At 34.1% G+C, this 20,733-nt stretch overlaps 1 protein-coding gene across 1 annotated transcript in view; it reads left to right on the top strand.

The window, feature by feature from the left end:
- Nucleotides 1–20,733, top strand: part of LOC126973387 (single-minded homolog 1) — a 97,788-nt gene that overhangs the window by 49,862 nt on the left and 27,193 nt on the right. Inside the window, exon 2 of the mRNA XM_050820634.1 lies at nucleotides 18,854–19,078. Within this exon, the coding sequence (XP_050676591.1) occupies nucleotides 18,904–19,078 (175 nt within the window). The 5' untranslated portion in view covers nucleotides 18,854–18,903. The remainder of the gene's footprint in view (nucleotides 1–18,853; nucleotides 19,079–20,733) is intronic.

Raw genomic sequence — 20,733 nt, 5'->3', positions numbered from 1 at the left:
GATTTCCGCAAAGTAACGCCTACTTCAATTTTTTTTTTATTTTGACGTTTTTCGATTTGCTTTCAGTGTGTTTATATTAATTAATGAATCTATAGGTTTTTGAACTAATTATTTGCTTTTTTGTATAACCAAGTTTTTCGAAGCTTTTAAGTACTTTGGTTATATCAGTATTATTAATAGTAATAATAATATTGACACACTTTTTACACATATTATCTTGCCCCAAGTTAAGCATATATAGCCTGTGTTATGGGTTACAAGACAACGGTATATTTAATATAATATACATACAAAAATAGATTTAAACATCCATGACTCGGAAACAAACATCCATATTCATCAAATAAATGCTTGCACCTACGGGGATTCGAACCCGGGACCTCTAGCTAAGTAGGTAGGATCGCTAACCACTCGGCTATACAGGTCGTCTATAATTATTAATTTATTTATTTATTCATAAAGGCTTACCAACTAAATACAATTTATTTACCTATGCACTAAGAATTTAACAAATATAATAAAATAGTTTAAATGTACTTAAATAGGCACAACATTACTATAAGAAATACATGTGATATTTTAAAATCTAATATAAAAAATTCTCATGTTGCGGTGTTTGTAGTTAAACTCCTTCAAAACGGCTTAACCGATTCTCATGAAATTTTGAGTGCATATTGGGTAGGTCTGAGAATCGGACAACATCTATTTTTCATCACCCTAAATGTTAAGGGTGGTCCACGCCAATTTTTCTTATTTTTTTTTAATTTGTTTGATTATGAGTCAGCATTAAAAATTGTAATATTTTAATATCGGCAATACAACGTTTGCTGGGTCAGCTAGTCTATATAAATTTTGGAGAGCAATATAAATTTGTTTTTTAAAATTAAGAAAATTTGAAAAGATGATATCAATGTCTTCATCTATATTAAAAATACAATTATATAATTGTAACATTAGCTGTAGAGGAGAGTTTAAGCCATAATTACTGTGATGCAATTTTGTTATAAATATATATAGTATATATATATATTATTTAATATATTGATGGAGCAGAAAATATTGATTTAAAATAGCAGCAATGAGTTTCTTGCCACTTCTTCTCATTTTCAAGCTCAACTTTTCTAAAGTATAGATAATTGTTAAGGTACCTAAGTCAATAAATTAATTTGATTTGAATATTAACCTTAGATCACTTATACATCTAGATTCTAGACAGACTGTGACGGCTGTGCAAACGTCAAAAAAAATTGAGATTGACAGTTGACCTCTATTTTGTGCGATGCACGCACACTAACACAAAGTGACAAACGAATCGCGAGTGTAAGACGTAGCATATCACGCACACTAAAGTAATAAACCTGGCCTGCTTTCATCGGTTTCAAGAGGCATTATCTAGACGTAAGTATAAATTATCTAGGTTTACGGTGCCAAAAATAAGAGTTTACTTACATTAAGCCAGTTTTTATTTTTTCCATAACAAACTATTGGCGGGCCAGATGTTCGAGGGTATATCGCCATAACTCTAACATGCCTAAATACGTTAATCCCTTAATACCCCCAGCGGAACCGGTGTTAACTGCGCTCGATTTGACAAATTGCCGCTTCCTCTAAATCACTCTTTGTTTTTACACCTTGACAGATGTCAATGTCAAACTTACTTCGATATATATGTGGGTGAAAGGAGGTTTTAATTATTTATACTCTATAGTCTATACAAATTTAGTTTGTACAAAAATTCATGGACGATGCGGGACTTAACACTACGCCTTTTGGGTTCCGTCCGAGCGCTCTTACGATATATGATGATAGTAAATCTTGGTATGTCTTGTTCGACTCTCAGGTTGTGGCTCCATCTACAGGATCTACTTTACAATTGATATTTACATTATACTCTTGTTTTTCTCTCTGTTTTGTTTTTGACTTTGACTTAGGCGATAGGATATTTGGACATAATTACATGAGTTGTCCTTTCATTTTCTTTATGAAAATAAGGGGCGAGACGAGCAAGACATTCTGCTGATGGAAGTTGATACATCCTGCATAATACAATGCAGTGCCGCTCAGGATTCTTGAAAATCCCCAAAAATTCTGAGCGGCACCACACTTACGCTCGTCACCTTGAGACATAAGATGTTAAGTCTCATTGGCCCAGTAATTTCACTAGCTACGGCGCCCTTCAGACCGAAACACAATAATGCTTAGACATTACTGCTTCACGGCAGAAAGAGCCGCCATTGTGGTACCCATCATCTAGCCGGCATAACTTTGAGCATACTCTCAACTTAAAGGTCGGCAAAGCATCGTTTGACCCTGATATTGCGGATGTCCATGGGTGGTTTCCTCATTTTCCATCACGTAAGCCTCTTGCCCTCTTGCTTCTTCATCAAGTCTTCAGTATACAATTTTATTCCTTCCTAAAGTCAGTATTATTTTCACCAGCCTTTCTTTGTACAAGAATAACAGCTAGATCGGTGCTATAGATACGTCATTTTCTACCGTGAAACAGTAATGTGAATGCTTTATTGTGTTTGAAGGGCGCCGTAGCTAATGAAATTACTGGGCAAATGAGACTTAACATCTTATGCCTCAAGGTGACGAACGCATTTGTGGTGTCGCTCAGAATTTTTAGATTTTTCAAAAATCCTGAGCGGCACTGTATTCTAATGGGCAGATCTTATGATTAACCAACAGCTGAACGCGCTACTCGTCTCGACCCTGACTGTCATAAAAAAACAAAAAACCTTGTTGTATCGCTTACTATCCAGTGACGGGGAATCGAACACGTTATTGGTCACTCGATGGGCAAAAACTAGACTAGTGAGTAGTTAAGTCTCGTGCCAGATTTTGGCGAGACAACACGTCCTGAGGATGCCTCGTGCAGAGGCGAAACACGTGTCGAATTGTTTGAAGACAAATATTGACGGAATTAACACTAAAGAAATCTCAAATCATACGTATAATTATGGATTTCCGCAAACTAACGCCTACTTCAATAAAAAGGATCCTAAAATGAAAACTCAGCCCTACAAAATCCTTAAAAGCAAAAAATCTCACAAAAGTTTCAACAAAATTATGAAACCAAAGATTATCCTATTACGTATTTTGTGTAACATTAAAAGAAAAACATCTGTAAAAGATTTAGTTTAAGACACAGATAATAATTTACAAACCGCACAGGTAGTTCGTTCTTACTTATGTCTTACAACATGATATTGCGAAAGAAAAAATTAAACCTGTGTTTAGTACTATGACGTATAGCTACCTGTTTTGCTTTACAAATATCTGTATCAGTTATCACTTTACACTACTATGGGGAGGCATAAAAAGGCATAAAAGGCATTTATTTTCTCAAAATTGATTCCTTAAGAATTCTTTTTGATGTCATTTCTAATAACTACTAGATACTACTACCGCTTCGGAAACGAATGGCGCTCTGAGAGCGAAGAAGCGGCGCAAGAAACTCTCCCCGCATTTTATTTTGCGCTCTTTTCAATAAAAATATACAATATTGTACAGTCATTTCTATCGCTATAAAATAATCACAATCTAGTCCCAGGCTGTCCGATTATTTTGATATTCGGCAGTGGAGTAATAGAATTTACGACAGAGCCATTTACAGTTATGGTAACAAAAAACCCTCTCATAATTTCTTCCTAAACGCGCCACATGGATTATATCTTTATTTTATTTTGTACAGATGTAATACTTCTATCACATACATACATACATACATAAAATCACGCCTGTTTTCCGTATGGGTAGGCAGAGACCACTTCTTTCCACTTGCTATGATCCTTACATACTTGTTTCGCTTCGTCCACTTTCATTATTCCTTTCATACATACTCTTCGGTTTAGGGTACTCTTGACCTGGCCTTTTTTCAAGACGTCCCTGATTTGATCTTGAAACGTCCGCCTAGGTCTACCCCTTCTAACACTCATTCACACTGGCCTTTCACTACACTTTCTTCGTCAATCGTTCTTCATTCATTCTCTCGACATGTCCAAACCATCTCAGCTCAAACTATCTTATATTTATATATACTTCTATCACTAACTTAAAAAATAATTTATTAGAAAGTATTCAATATATACCTCAACTTTATTGCCTACGAATATTTAAATAGTTGAAAGACGATTTGCATTAAACATAGTCAAAAAAATATTCCCACACCAAACCTAAATTAGAGGACAATTACTCGCGTTTATGAATGGCTTCACAATTACTCTACAGGTGCCTAAATATTGTAAAAAAAAAACAAACCATAGTAAAACCTGTCATAGACACGCGCATTCTATAGAAACAATGGCCGGTGACAGTCCTTCGAGACAAAAACTTACACCTTTTATTGACTTGTCATTTGTTGGCGCGAAATGTTCCCACGAACAAATTGCTTTTTACAATCTCATTTCAACTGCAAAATTGAAGTTGTATTACTATCCTTACTGTGTTTTTAGAATTTAAGTGTGTTGTTTTTCAAATTTTTATTTTCTTGTTCTATATATGTTTGTTTCCGAGTCATGGATGTTTAAATGTAGTTATGTATGTTTATATGAATTTATGTATGTTTAAGTAAGTATATTGTATTAAATATATCATTGTCTTGTAACCCATAACACAGGCTATATATGCTTAACTTGGGGCAAGATAATTTTTGTAAAAAGTGTGTCAATATTATTATTATTATTAATATAGATACCAACTTTTATCTTATATCTTTAAACTAGCTATTCTATATAATACTAGCTGACCCAGCAAACGTTATATTGCCGATATTAAAATCGCGATACAAAAGTAACTGTTGATCGTAGATGGGTGAAAATTTGAAGTTGTCAACGGTCAAGCCGTTTCGGAGGAGTTCAATGTTTAACACCATGACACGAGAATTTTATATATTAGATATAATCTGAATATCGGAAACGACTCCAACGATTTTCATAAAATTTTGTATACAGAGGATAACGGGGGCGATAACTCGATACTTTGGACAGAGTCCATTGGTTAATACAGGCTGTAATTTTTTTTGGAAAATCCATCAAAAGTTCAAGAAATTAAAAAAAACTAAATATTCAGTTATTGGTTTCTTATCAATTGAGAGCATGACTCCTTTCACGACTTTCCTCTAAGTCTCGTAGTTTCCGACTTGGCCATCACCGCCTTTCTCAAAAACCACCCTGTATATAAGACTATAATAGCTCAGATGAGATATTGGGTGATCCGGCAAACAGAAGACACCGGTTCAAATCCAAATGTCCTATTAGTTTTTTTATTAAAGTGTCCAACACTATACTTCCAAATAGTTGGTATGTTATTTAAGACAATGTGGCCGTTGTCGTCGACAAGTGGTGCGATGATTGAATCGGCGACAGGAATCACCTCAAACACCGTATCTAATAATAGTACAGGATCCCACTGCTGTATTCTGCAGCTGTCTGTTTTTTTGAAAAAACTAATTTTAAATTAACGTTGAGTGCGTATGCATTATATTGGCAATAATTTGCCTGTAAACATTTGCAGCAATTAATTACCTGTAATTAATTTGCTGGTATAAATTGAAACTATTTAAAATAAACGTCATTTTAAAGGAAATGATGTAATGCATTGAAAAAAAATGGTTGACAGTGCTGCCAAGTGTAATCAGGCATATTATTGTTAACTATTTAATAATACAAGGTTGATTACGATAAACAAGTTTCCAGTTAAGGTTCCAAGCAGAGGTTGCCATGATTACAAAAAACTTTCCTCGCTTCCAGGTAAGTGTGAGCGCAAGAGAAAAGATGGTCTTTTCGTTTAGTGAGAATCGAGCAGTGGGCTCTTAGACTATGAGGAGGTAACGCCTCCGCCGCTCTAACCCCAACAGGTTTTAACGCAAACCATCCAGAGACTTGTCATCTATAACATTGTTACAGGCGGGTATCGAACATGCTACTGGAAAAAAGGAAAAAAGATCATAAAATGAAAACTCGGCCCAACAAAACCCAAGCAAAAAATTGCACAAAAGTTTAAACAATGAAACCCAAGATTATCCTATTACATATTTTGTGTAACATTAAAAGAAAAACATCTGTAAAAGATTTATCTTAAGACACAGATAATAATTTACAAACCGCACAGGTAGATAAATCTTACATCATGTTGTTGCGAATGGGCAATAAATAATCTGCTTAAGGCCGCTATCCCAAGAAATTGCCAAAATAGCGCATAATTGAAACCATTTCTTAATAGTTTATATAAAGCTTTTAAAAAAATATATATCTATAGAGTATGCGAAAAAAAAAAATATTTTTTTTTACATTTCTTCTTATCTCTAATCTTATCTTATCTTCTTTTAAATCTTATTTCTTATTTTTAAATCTTATCTTTAATAAACATGACGAAAAAAATCACCAACGTACCCCTAGCTGTTGCAGTTGCAGCCATTTTAATCATTCAATTTAGATAAAAGTGTATAAAAAGTTATATTAACTGTGAATCACTACTATTTAATGAAATGAAATGAAAATGAATTTATTTTGGAAGAAAAACTGACACATTCACACAAAAATGCTAATGAGAACAAAATTTATGCTTAATCTAAATATTTAACTTACTTAATACAAAAAAAGCAAAACTTAATGTGGCAGTGGTCTTCCAAAACTGGAGTCTACTCAGATTTTCAGTGACTCCATTGTGTGACGTTTGGAGCTGAACTGACATATTTTGAAAGCAAAATATAATTAATTGTGGCACTAAAATAAATATTATACAAAAATAGATTTACAAAAAATTTTATTAAAAAAAAACAATGACAATAATTTGTATAATATATAATAATTTGACAAATATTTGTAATAATAAACGTATGTGTGTAAATATATAAGAAAAAAATAAAATAAAAAAGCAATTGTGTGGTTTTATGAAACCACGATGCAAGTGAAACTTTTTTTCACAAAATAACAGTAATATCAGCACATAAAAAAAACTTTATCATTTTTATCAAACGCAATTTCGCATCCAATATGCGAACTATAGGCGCCGCCCGATCGTCAAGCGACATGCAACACACAGACGAAAAAGTTTGAGACGATGTAATAAAAGTTTCACTTTAATAATAAATAGCTGTTTTATATAATACTATGAAATTTAAACAGTGCAATGTATTTTTTGATTTTTTTTCTAAAATTCGAGACTAAATATAAACCCCGTCGCGACGGTGGTAAATTATTCCAGCACTTGGTGGCATTGTACTTGAAACTTCCCCTGAAAGCCGCAGTGTGATGCTTGGGAGGACAGAGCTTTTAACATGACATAGTTTTGTTATTTTTGTAAAGAAAATTGTATTATGTTTGTTATACAGGGTGGCGCAATAGAACGTGCATATTGCATCATCTTTTTTCGCGGGGTAGAAAGTGCGCGGGCGGGGGGAGTCTGCATCGTTGGGTAGGCGGGCTCATGGAGTTTTAGTCACTATGAGTCACTTCGACGGGAAGCGTCGCGCATTTTGCGTGCGCGCATTTTACGAGAACTCTCGTTCATACAAATAAACTTCAGTTATTTCTTAATAATACCTCAGTTTTATTTAAGATATACCTTTTGTATTTATTTTTTAATCAATATTTTAAATATGCACGTTCTATTGCGCCACCCTGTATAAAACGCTTCTAAGTCTGAATTAAAACTATGGCGATCTTGTGAGAAAGGCGTAACCTAGCTCCGCTCGATTCCTCAAGGCCATTGGCTCGATCCCCAGACATAAGAGGGGCAAATCCGACATATTTTTCATACAAACTCTCGTACATGAATATAGCGTTTAAAGCATCTTATAAAAATTACTCATAGGTATCTTGCCCATTGTATCTAGGTTTCTATCGAAGCAGAAAATAAAAATTTCAAGCATACATTTGTGTATAAATGGCCTGTGTCAATTTCGATCAAAAAAAAATTCAGTAAATAAAAAAAACTTGAACTACTTCAACGCCTACGCGTTACTTACGTAAACAATTCGACACGTGTTTCGCCTACACGAGGCATCCTCAGGAGATATTGACTCTCGTTAATAGTTTGGTGGAATTAACACAAAAGAAAACTCAAAATATTTGGATAAAAATTCAGTAACTAAACAAAAATTAAATAGATTTAAAAATGGATATTCAGTTATATTTTCATCTGAACCAACGAACGCCGCAAAATATCGATTTGGATATCTTCCCTTCCATCTGGATGTGTGGCGTTCGTCCACAGTGCGGTTTTCAAGTAACTTACTTCCAAATACAACCAAGCTGTGGATGAGTTTTCTTGTGCGTTGTTTCCAGGGCGATACGGCATGGTTACCTTTAAAAAAGCGCGTATACCATTTCTGTATCTTCTGGTATTTCTCAGGAGAGTGGGCAGCGGTGATTACTTAACAATATCACTTGACCCGTACTGTTATAACGTGAGCCTTGGAGAAGCTTTTTTAAAAAAAAACTTTTATTTTTTTTAAGGAGCATTTATTCAATTAAATTTAGAACGAGTGTTGAGGATGTGAGGATGAGAGTCGAATAAAGGAAATAGGAGGCTGAGTAAGATGGAAGAGGACTGCACTGTAAGCGATGTTACCAGTGGGAGGCTCCTTTACACCGGATGCCGGCTAGATTATAGGTACCACAACGGCACCTTTTTCTGTCGTGAATCAGTAATGTGTAAGCATTACTGTTTCAGTCTGAAAGGCATAATTACTGGGCAAATGAGACTTAACATCTCATGTCTCAGGAGACGGGCGCAGTTGAAGTGCCGCTCAGAATTTTTTGGTTTTTCAATAATCCTGAGCGGCACTGCATTGTAATGGACTGGGAGTATCAATTACCATCAGCTGAACGTCCTGCTCGTCTCGTGCCTTATCTAATATATAAAATTCTCGTGTCATGGTGTTAAACATTGAACTCCTCCGAAACAGCTTGACCGATTCTCATGAAATTTTGAGTGCATATTGGGTAGGTCTGAGAATCGGACAACATCTATTTTTCATCCCCCTACATGTTAAGGGTGGTCCACACGATTGTTTTTTTTTTTTTTTTTTAAATTTGTTTGATTATGAGTCAGCATTAAAAATACAAACAACTTCAAATTTTCGCCCATCTACGATCAACAGTTACTTTTGTATCGCGATTTTAATATCGGCAATACAACGTTTGCTGGGTCAGCTAGTATAAAAATAAAAACCTACAGGTATAACAGTACGATCGTTTGTCCTTTTCCATAAAAACCTTAATAATGGTTTTCAATACAACTTTATGTTCAATAAGACAATACAATAACAGTTACAATAAGAGATAGTGATTTTCATTATTATAACACTAGAAATAAGGGATTGCTTGTAACTTATTCTAGTAGGCTTCATAAGATACATAATAGCTTTAAGGGTAAATGTATACACTTCTATAATAAAGTCCCAGCCACTGTTCAGGCATTATCTATAAATAAATTTAAATGTTTTATAAAAAAAATGGCTCTGTCGTAAATCCTATTACTCCACTGCTGAATATCTAAATGATCGGACAGCCTGGGACTAGATTGTGATTATTTTATAGCGATAGAAATGACTGTACAATATTGTATATTTTTATTGAAAAGAGCGCAAAAAAATAATGTTGGGAGAGTTTCTTGCGCCGCTTCTTCTCTCTCAGAGCGCCATTTGTTTCCGAAGCGGCAGTAGTATCTAGTAGTTATTAGAAATCACATCAAAAAGAATTCTAAAGGAATCAATTTTGAGAAAATAAATGCCTATTTATGCCTTTTTTTTATTATTAAATAGCCTGAAGGCTCCATTCCAACTCCGCGGTATCATTATGAAAATCATTTATCTTGTAGTAACCTTTCTCACACCAACATTTAAAAAAAACTTTTAAATTTGTAACACATTTGTTTTGTACATTTTCTGGGATTTACATCGCCCAATAAAAGATTTACTAACTCGACTTAACCGAGTAGTAGGCATAACAAGTTTATATTTATTCTTCGTGTTTACATTATGAATGTTGCAGTTTCTAGCAAATTCTTTAATGTGAGACACTTTGTACCCAGTTGTCAGTTGTCGTTAGTACAAATGCCTTCCGAGCAAATTATCATAAAAGCATAGTGGTATGAAAATTTAATTTGAAAGCTATACGATTAATTCTAATCAGGGTTCCGTTTCTTTCATTTAATTTACGGAACTCTAAAGATGTTACATGTATTATAAGATTACAAGACCACCCTATAGATTCCCAGATCCGTTAGAGCACGTGTGCCAATGTTTTTGTTGTTTACGTGTTAAGCTGTATACGCACTGAATGAATTATTACTCACACAAAATGGAGTGTGTAATACTGTTAGAAAAATACAAATTATAATGGAAATTAATAACGCTATTTATATAAATAATAATAAAATAAAACTTAAATAATCTAACAAAATTAATTAATTACAAATAGAAAATATCATTAAGAACGCTGTCGGCAGGTGTCCATGAAGCTGGCAACGTTACCTCTTTGTATAGCCAAACTTATCCTTTGACAGAGGTACGTACCAGATCTTGGGTCACCTGTTAAATCGGTTAGACGCCTGGATAGCTCTTTAACAAGTTTTTGGGCCGATGAACCCCAAGGACCCATCGTCTCCACCCCAAAGGGAACAAATATGTATCCATCACCGAGTGAATGGAAATTAATTTTACATAATAACAATTTATACTAAATACTGCCTCACACTACGCATTGCATCTACCAGACGGAAAATAATAAAAAAAAAAGCGGGCGTCTCTAGTCGCATACTATCTACTATAAAACACTACCACCGATTCGGAAACAACTGGCATACTGGCACTTTGATAGGGAAGAACGGCGCAAGAAACTCTCTCAGCATTCTTACAATTATTTTAATAAGAACAAGACGAGCACGACGATGGTAATTGATACGCCGTGACCATAATAATCCAGTGCCGCGCAGGATTCTTGAAAAACCTGCAAATTTTGTCCGGCATTAAAATTGCGCTCGTCACTTTGAGACATAAGATGTTAAGTCTCATTTGCCCAGTAATTTCACTAGTCTACCGCACCCTTCAGAACATATTATGAATGATTTAAAAAGTTTGTGTTTACTTATGTATGCACGACGAAGCAAAAATAATTAAAATGGTTTATTCCTTGTGCTATTCTACGTTTTAAGAAAGAATAATTTTGTAAAAATCTTGCAAGGATGGCTTTGACAATTAATTGATAATGAATACGGCTGTATGGGCTTGAACCCTTTGCCTGTAATAATAATGGACGAAGAAACAAAAAATAATAATAACGAATGACGCAAACGTCAGAAAATTTTAGGAACCAACTTCAACCTGTTCAAACTTTTGTGATACAGTGATGCGCATCTTAAAATTTCACTCTCATCATTTTTTCATAACGCGCCTAAAGGAGTATAACTTCAAAAAGCACATCTTCAGAAGTGATTGTTCAAGTTATAATTTTTTTTCAACTGATTAATTGCTATTTTTACATAAAAAAAATTAGGTTTAGTGGCTAATGTGGATTTATAGAGTCCGGATGACGGGATAAACACGATCACTTCTGAAAATAGCATAAAAGGCATTTATTTTCTCAAAATTGATTCCTTTAGAATTGTTTTTGATGACATTTCTAAAAACTACTAGATGTAGTATCTTTACAAGCAATTCTTTGAACTCAATCTATATTTTAATGTCTTCATTAAATATGTGGAAAGTCATGGTAGTTGTTTTGTGAAAATTAGGTTTTTTTGCTGCATAAATATATTACCTATGTAATTTTACCTATAATTTAAAATTTATTTCTAAATAGTGCTTGAACACAGAAATTAAACTTTTTCATCTGTGTGTTGCATGTCGCGTGACGGTCGGGCGGCGCGTATAGTTCGCAGCAGCTGACCATGTAGTGTATGGACTATTACTCATTTGTGCGAGTGTTCCACGCTATTTTGTTTATTTTTTATTAATTAATAAAAATATATTATATATATATATTATATATATTTTTATTTTATAAATAATAAAGCATAATTTTAAGAAATTTGTTTATTTTTATTTAGATTATTCAGATGTTATTAATATATCATTTTGTGAAAAAGAGTTCCACTTGCATCTTGGTTTCATAAAACCACACAATTGGTTTTTTTGATGTTTGTTCTAAAATTAATAGATAATTTGAATTTAGAAGTAAAGTAATAAAGTTATATTATTTTAGTGACAACTTGTAAGTATTTAAACACAGTCTTAAGGTATGCCATTGTATTTATCAAACTTTATTTAATAATTTGAGAATTCTAATCGATTTCTAAAGACGAATTCATAACGGGCGTCACGTGATTCCTTCAATGGTTTCAAATTTCGAACGTCGCCGATATCTATGGTCTAAGATGGCGGACTGAGATAATATGGAAATATTACATTGATTTCTGCGATACACGTGGTGTATATGTGACTGTGCATAATTATTAATAACCATTATTATTCAAATCATCATCATTATGCTTAATATAATTCGTATGAATTGTTTCGCGTTTTGTTTATGACAGAAAGTGTTAATGTAATATATAAAATTCTCATGTCGCGGTGTCTGCAGTTAAATTCCTTCGAAACGCCTTGAGAATCGGTCTCATGAAATTTTGAGTGCATATTGGGTAGGTCTGAAAATCGGATTACATCTATTTTTCATCACCCTAAATGTTAAGAGTGGTCCATCCGATTTTTTTTTTAATTTTTTTTTAATTTTTTTTAAATTTGTTTGATTATGAGTCAGCATTAAAAAAATACATACAACTTCAAATTTTCACCTATCTACGATCAACAATTAGTTTTGTATCGCGATTTCAATATCGGCAATACAACGTTTGCTGGGTCAACAAGTAAATATATAAATAAAACAGTTTTAAAGCATTAAAACGCGTGTAATTGTTACTGTGTTCTAACGTTAGATTTTTGCGTAAAAGCTACATTTTTATTTTTGTTAATCCGACATTTCAAGACCTTTGCAGATCTCGTTTTAAAGGGGACTGCAGATGAAAAAACAAATATTTTGTTCATCATGTTACAATTATACGCGTTTTAATCTTTTAAAAGTGTTTTATTTAGATGGGTAATACTCGCGTTAATGAAAGAAAATACTATTAACATTTATTTTTAATTTAAGTTCCTGTAACCTCTAGTTAGAGGCTCATCTCACAGTTCATTTAGATCGCTATTGCTATACAACAAGATATGCTTTTACAACAAGATCCCAGAAAATGTTCAAAACAAAAGTATTACGTTATTCAAAAGAATTGTTAAAAAACGTTGGTGTGGTAAAGATTACTATAACATAAATGACTTTCTTAATGATACCACAGATTGGGAATGGAGTGACCGCCCTCAGGCTATTAAATAATAAGTTTAATTGTACAATATTACTTTGTAAACATATTTATTCGATGAAATAAAAAGGTCCCTGAGTTTGTTGCGCCCATTCTTCTCAGGTCTGAGGCATTCATTTTGGAATGGGTGGTAGTTTTTTGACTTTCAATAAGTGATGTCACATCCTATTTTGAATAAAAATATTTGAATTTGAATTGAATTTGAATTGGTCCTGAGCATCTTTCTTGATTTTACTCCAGGTCTTACTTCTGATGTCTTTCGCATCGTCAATGACAGTCCGCCGCCAGGTTTGCTTTGGACGGCCGCATTTTCTTTTTCCTTGAGGGTTCCATTCTAGAGCTTGCCTCGGTAGACCGTTGCCAAAAATTATTGTTTGAAGTTTTGTCGGGAAAAGTGAATACCGAGGATATGGCAAAGGCATCGGTTAATGTTTAAGTTGATGAGAGATGGACTTGGTGCCCTTGCACGTCTTACACCCATACAGCAATACGGTCTTCACGTTGGAGCGGAATATAGCATGACTCTCCGTGGCAATTTCCGTGATTGCCTAATTGACGATAAATTAATTTCATTTTTATACTTTCTTTTGTAGCTGCTGAACCACAGAGTAAGGATATAAAGAGATAATGTAAGATAGACAATATGATGGATAGGACAAACACTGCACAGTTAGTTCATAAATATTGGAAGTTTTACTGTTAGAGTAATTTTTTTCTTGAAAGGTCAAATTTCAAGGTATGTTAATATTGTAATTCACCAAATCACAAACAGAATATAAGCAATAAATGATCAGTCTCCCGATAACAGCCCTTTTATCAACAAACATCTTTATCAAAAGAAAACAAAGCATTATTATGATTGTAACAATGGATCTGTCAAACTCAATACGGGCCCTTTGACGTAATCGACAATGTACCTGTACTTTTTTCGGAAACGGACATAGGAAGGAAGGTAACAGTCAGTTTGATTTTGAACCTGTGCGCGAGAGGTGCAAAAGTCTATTGTCTATGAGTTCGAAATTTGAATTTCGCGCGCATATTTGAAAATGAAATATCCGTGTAGGAGAGACTTTAGCAAAGATTCGACAAAACAGATGGATTTTAGTAAGTTTATTTGTTACGATAATTATTCTATACATACTTTATGTTGTGTTTTTTTTCAATTCGGTAGTACAATATAATTATTATGGGCCATTTTTTATAATTAAGCACGGACGTAAGATGTTGTTAAGGCCCATTTGGTTTGTTTAAAACAAATAAATTCACTATACTTTTTTTTTAATGCAGTTTTCTAGCTATAGGTATTTGGATAAAAATTTAACAGAAAGTAGATGAGTAGTGTGTTTAGTATTAACGATTTCTTACCTGAAATACAAGTTAAAATAATTATTATATATATTATAGTAGATAATAAATTATATTCAACCCTCGATAGACAATAGTTGTACTACACCTTCCAATTAATGTGACAACTGGGCCGAAAATACGTCGTATATACGTTCAAATACGAGGGCGGAAAATTGCTGTGAAAATCCATTACTAATGTGGTTTAGCGAGCGAAAACAATGTATTTAATCGATGTATTGTGTTTTCAATTTGTTTTTATTTTTTAGAACTATATTCTAACAGCCTTTATCTTTTAAAGTCACAATAACTTTAAATAGCTCAAGCCCTTTGGATCTCCAACACTATCGTTTTAAATTTACTCGAAACCCAATGCAAAAACCAAAATAAACAGTCAAAATAGGGTCCAATGTAACATTTACGTCAAATCATATCATTGATTACGAATTTGGGCAAAAACAATTAGTTTCTTAAAAATCCGTAAGGGGAGCTTTGTTATAATATTAATCCAGTACTGTCAAGTGTGCGAAAGTCGTAAAAATTAATTTATTGGTTTGAACTTGGTATTGAGTTTCCATGGTAATTGGTATCCCTGCTGGTTTTTTTATAAATATCTGTAAGAAAGCTATTCTGTTTATAATGTTCCTTTTATATTGTATCTTATTATTGTAGGTATAGTCTAGAATAGCTTGTTGGTGTGTCTTTGATAAATAAATGACGACCCATATAGCAGAATGGTTAGTGACCCTAACTACTAAGCTGGAGGTACCGGGTTCGAATCCCGGTATGAATCACTTATATGATGAATATGGATGTTTGTTTCCGAGTCATAAATGTTTATATGTATTTATGTATCTTATCTTTAATATACTTAATATTGTATTAAATATATCTCTGTAAAAGATATATTTGCCTAGTTTGGGGCAAGATAATTTGTGTAAAAGTGTAAATATTATTATTATTATTATTAAATAAATAAATATCTTTTATATCTGTATCAACTTACACCATGCCAAATCTAAAATCCGTGCACGTAATGTGCATTATGTTGATTTTCTATTTCACTTTCAAAGAACATAGCATTAAGGAAAAACTAGACAAGTGCGACTCACACCAACTGCGGGTTCCATACATTTTACTTTATAAATTTTGATTCCTTGAGATTGTCGAGATATATACGTGTTTTGCGGCATAAGCGGTTGTATCTTCTTTTTACGTTAACTTAGAAGTTTGATTTTTTTACACGTTCAAGAGACTATAGATTTAAGTACATATATAGTTTTATTTTGAACTCGATACCTCTGTGCGTTCCCGAGATAAAGGGTCTTGACAGACAAACAGATGAACTGACGGACAACAAAGTGATTGTATTGATTTCGTTTTTTCCTTTTCAGCTACGGAACTTAAAATATTTTTTCCGATTTCCTGTTTAAGTTAATTACTTAAGAAAATACAACAAATCTCATTCTAATTATAGTACCTTTATAATAACGACCAACCTCGTCCAATCGACCAATTTCGTCGTTGTGTGAAGAGGTAACGGATAATCGTTGTTACGACATAAAATATCAAAATTTCAAAGCAAAACTTTCCCGCTAATTGGAGATAAAGAAGTAATCTATTTGTGGCAATTTTTAGTTTTGTTAGATTTACTTTCATTTCATTACAAACTCTACCGAAAAATATCTTATTTTTGTCGGATTCGTAAACGCGTCCTTAATGGTGTAAAAATAATTATATCTTTTTGTACGAGTATTAATAGCGCTAGTTTCGTATTCCGCACTAAAGTTATTATTCTACTTCAAGCACGGCCAATTGCAGCTTTATGAGAAACTACGAAATTAAAATTAAACTTGAATTAATTTAAAAATTTAAAAAAAAATGTCAGGATTACTGTTACATTATTCATGTTGTTGTTTTCCCGCCATGTTGTCTATGGTTATGTTATTTTTTTTACGAGAGGCACAGGTGCGCGCTCAAGAGTCTCGGCGAGATATTAATATGTATGTTCTCCTTGGCACTGATGCATATAAAATATTTTTTCCGATTTTCTGTTTAAGTCAATTACTTAAGAAAATACAATGAATCTCATTGAAATTATAGTTATAATAACGACTAACCTCTTAATAGAGTAAAAATATATCCTTTTGTAATGGTACTACGAGTATTAATAGCACTAGTTTCGTATTCCGCACTAAAGTTATTATTCTACTTGAAGCACGGCCATTTGCAGCTTTATGAGAAACTACGAAATTAAAATTAAACGGCGCCCGATGGATTACTTTATTACCGAGCCAATTGTAATGGCTGACATATTTTGTGGTTATTGTCGCGGGTTTCAGCTAATGCTGGGGCGAATAATGAATATTTCTTTGATCCGATGTTGTCATTTGTAAGAATTACCGTTACATTATTCATGTTGTTTTGTCCGCCATTTTGTTTATCGCGTTGTTATTTTAGTGATTATCGCATCGCAGTTACTAATTTTTTGTATGAAAATAAGGAACGGGATGAGCAGGACGTTCAGCTGATGGCAATTGATACGCCCTGCCCATTACAATGCAGCGCCGCTCAAGATTATAGTAAAACCCAAAAATTCTAGCGGCACTACAACTGCGCTCGTCGCCTTGAGACACTGCAAGTCTCATTTGCCCAGTAATTTCACTAGCTACGGCGCCCTTGAGACCAAAACACAGTAATGCTTACACTTTACTGCTTCACGGCAGAAAAAGGCGCCGTTGTGGCACCCATAATCTAGCCGGCTAGAATTTTGTAGGGCAAGTATATTGGTATACGTAGGTACTTATCCTAAAACATCCCACAAATTGATCAATGAAAAAATTATAGATACATATTTATATCTATAAAGATAGATATCGCACCCGGTAACGTCTCATTTGTCAGCATTACTGTTACATTATTCATGTTGTTGTTTTCCCGCCATGTTGTCTATGGTAATGTTATTTTTTTACTAGAGGCATAGGTGCGCGCTCAAGAGTCTTGGCGAGATATTAATATGTATGTTCTCGCTGGCACTGATGCATATTTCAGAACTACAGGATTTTATAATCAAAAATAGTTTTATATTATTTAAATACAATAACAACCTATTATGTTGATCTAGAATAAGCCTTACTTGAGTTTTTTTTTCGTTCCTGATTTATATTGGTTTTAATTAGATTCATCATAGCATCTATATTATATTCATATTTAGATAAGTTTCTTAAATTTTGTTCATATCGACGCGACCTATAATATAGCCGAATGGTTAGTGACCCTGACTACTAAGCTAGAGGTCCCGGGTTCTCGAATCCCGGTAGGTGCATTCATTTATGTGATGAATATTTATGTTAGTTTCCGAGTCATGGATGTTTATATGTATTTATGTATGTTTAAGTAATTATATTGTATTAAATATATCGTTGTCTTGTACCCATAGTATGCCTAGTTTGGGGCAAGATAATTTGTGTAAAAGTGTGTCAATATTATTATTATATGCTGTTATATTTTGTAAATGTTTTCCTGTATTTGTAGTGTTCATTCCAACTCAAGTAACTTGGCGTTGGGTAGAGACGTCGTTTCATTGTGTGTCTTCTACCGCATTTATCACGGGGAGTGTTCTGAAGAGCTGATTAACCTGATTCCTGCCGCGGAATTCCACTTTCGCACGACACGCCACAAGTTAGGATATCATCCACACCATCTGGATGTGTAGCGGTCCTCCACAGAGCGTTTTTCAAGGAGCTCTCTCGTACTACAAAGCTGTGGAATGAGCTTCCTTGTGCGGTGTTTCCGGGACGATACGACATGGGTACCTTCAAAAAAAGCGCGTACACCTTCCTTAAAGGCCGGCAATGCTCCTGTGATTACTCTGGTGTTGCAAGAGATTGTGGGCGGCGGTGATCACTTAACAACAGGTGACTCCGTACGCTCGTTTGTCCTATCCTATTCCATAAAAAAAAGTAATACTTTTATGTCAGTAAATCAGCCAGGGAACATAATCCCCACAAATGCGGATTCAAACCCCACATCCCACATCTTTGATACAAATTAGATTTGTATCCTTTTATGTTATAACATCACAGAAATTGTATTAAATCAGTGATTTAAATATTTCTCTTACCTTTGCCAGCTTGCCGCAAATCCGGCAACTTGCGGCTTCTCTCACTCAACGCAGCTATCATGAAAGAGAAAAGCAAGAACGCAGCAAGATCCAGGCGGGAGAAGGAGAACGCGGAGTTTCTGGAGCTGGCAAAACTTCTTCCACTACCGTCGGCCATCACCTCTCAACTCGACAAAGCGTCCGTCATCCGCCTCACCACGAGCTATCTGAAGATGCGCCAAGTTTTCCCTGACGGTAAGCATTTTGAACAGACAAGTCATAAGTCAATCTTTCAAACCCAATATATAACTAACTGAAATGAGCATCTTTGTGCGATGCTTCTGATACTGAATGGGTACCTTAAAAAAAACTTTTTTCTAATTGAAGTCTATTCATCTTAATAGTTTTAATTTCCACTACTATATTGTACTTTTTTTAAATGATAATAAGGGACGAGATGAGCAGGACGTTCAGCTGATAGTAATTGATAGGCCCTGCCCATTACAATCACTCAGGATTCTTGAAAATCCAAAGATTCTGAACAGCACTACAGTTGCGCTGGTCACATTCAGACACACATTACTGCTTCACGGCAGAAATAGGCGCTGTTGTAGTACCCATAATCTAGCCGGCATCCTTTGCATATGATCCCACTGGTAAATGCCTTTAGTTGCCTCTTACGACTTAAATTACACTTTTAAAAGTCCTGATAAATTATCAATATTGATTGATCTGAAGTCAATTATAAATATTTTTTCGCTAAGTTGGGAACTTTTAAAATCTTACGGCTTAAATTGCATGCAACACCGCCACAAAAGCTAATCAGTATGAAAAACAAAAAACAATTCCCACGTCTACGACAAATGACTTATCTATTACGCATCATTGATTAATTTCACAATGCCTCAACAGGTGCCTACGATATAAAAAAAACTAAACCGGCTTTAGACACGTGCGTCCGTCTTTGCGGCTGAAACAATTGCCATTGACACTCCGCCTACAAAAAAAAAACTTTTATTGTCTTTAGCGTTCCCACGTTATTGGATAATACAAAGAGGATATAATGTAAATACGTAATAGGATAATATTTCAATATAAAATTTTGTACCTGTCAAATTATGTCGAATGTAACAATGAAATAGGGTTGAAATTAAACACTTTTGTAATTGTATTAATTACTGGATTGTTGTTAGTCGAGACCATAAAATACCAACTCCAAATATAATTATGTAACCAAAGAGTAAAAATGAATATCCTGTACACATTTTGAAAGTTTTGGAATTGTTTGATTATATAATTTATGCGTCTAGATAGACTACAGCTGTGAAAACGTCAAAAAACTACTACTTACTATTTTGAGCATTTCATACAAATCGCGAGTGTGAGACGTAGCTTGTCACGCTCACTAAACTTATATTCCTGGCATATTTTTATCGGTTGTCTTACGGCCGTTTTCAATAACCTATCTATCCTTAGTTTAACTTACTAGAGGTAGACAAATCTATCCTTTTACGCTTACTTACATTTCATTAGTCTGTTAAACGCATAGAAGGACAAAGCGTGCAAGAAAGAAATAAAATCTATAGTAAAATAAAAGAAAACCATTTTAATTGACAAGTCGGTAACATTAATTATTGAATATTTACTAGTAAATCACAAGTTAACGCACAAATTTACCAGTAGGAGGGTCCTTTGCACAGGATGCCGGCTAGATTATGGGTAGCACAACAGCGCCTATTTCTGCCGTGAAGCAGTAATATGTAAGCATTACTGTGTTTAGGTCTGAAGGGCGCCGTAGCTGGTGAAATTACTGGGCAAATGAGACTTAGCATCTTATGTCTCAAGGTGACGAGCGCAGAATTCTTGGGGTTTTTCAGGAATCCTGAGTGGCACTGCATTGTATTGGGCAG

This window comes from Leptidea sinapis, chromosome 29 (assembly GCF_905404315.1).
Source record: "Leptidea sinapis chromosome 29, ilLepSina1.1, whole genome shotgun sequence".
Classification (NCBI taxonomy): Eukaryota; Metazoa; Arthropoda; class Insecta; order Lepidoptera; family Pieridae; genus Leptidea; species Leptidea sinapis.
Note: the sequence above shows the minus strand (reverse complement) of the source record. Positions and strands in the feature narration are given on the sequence as shown.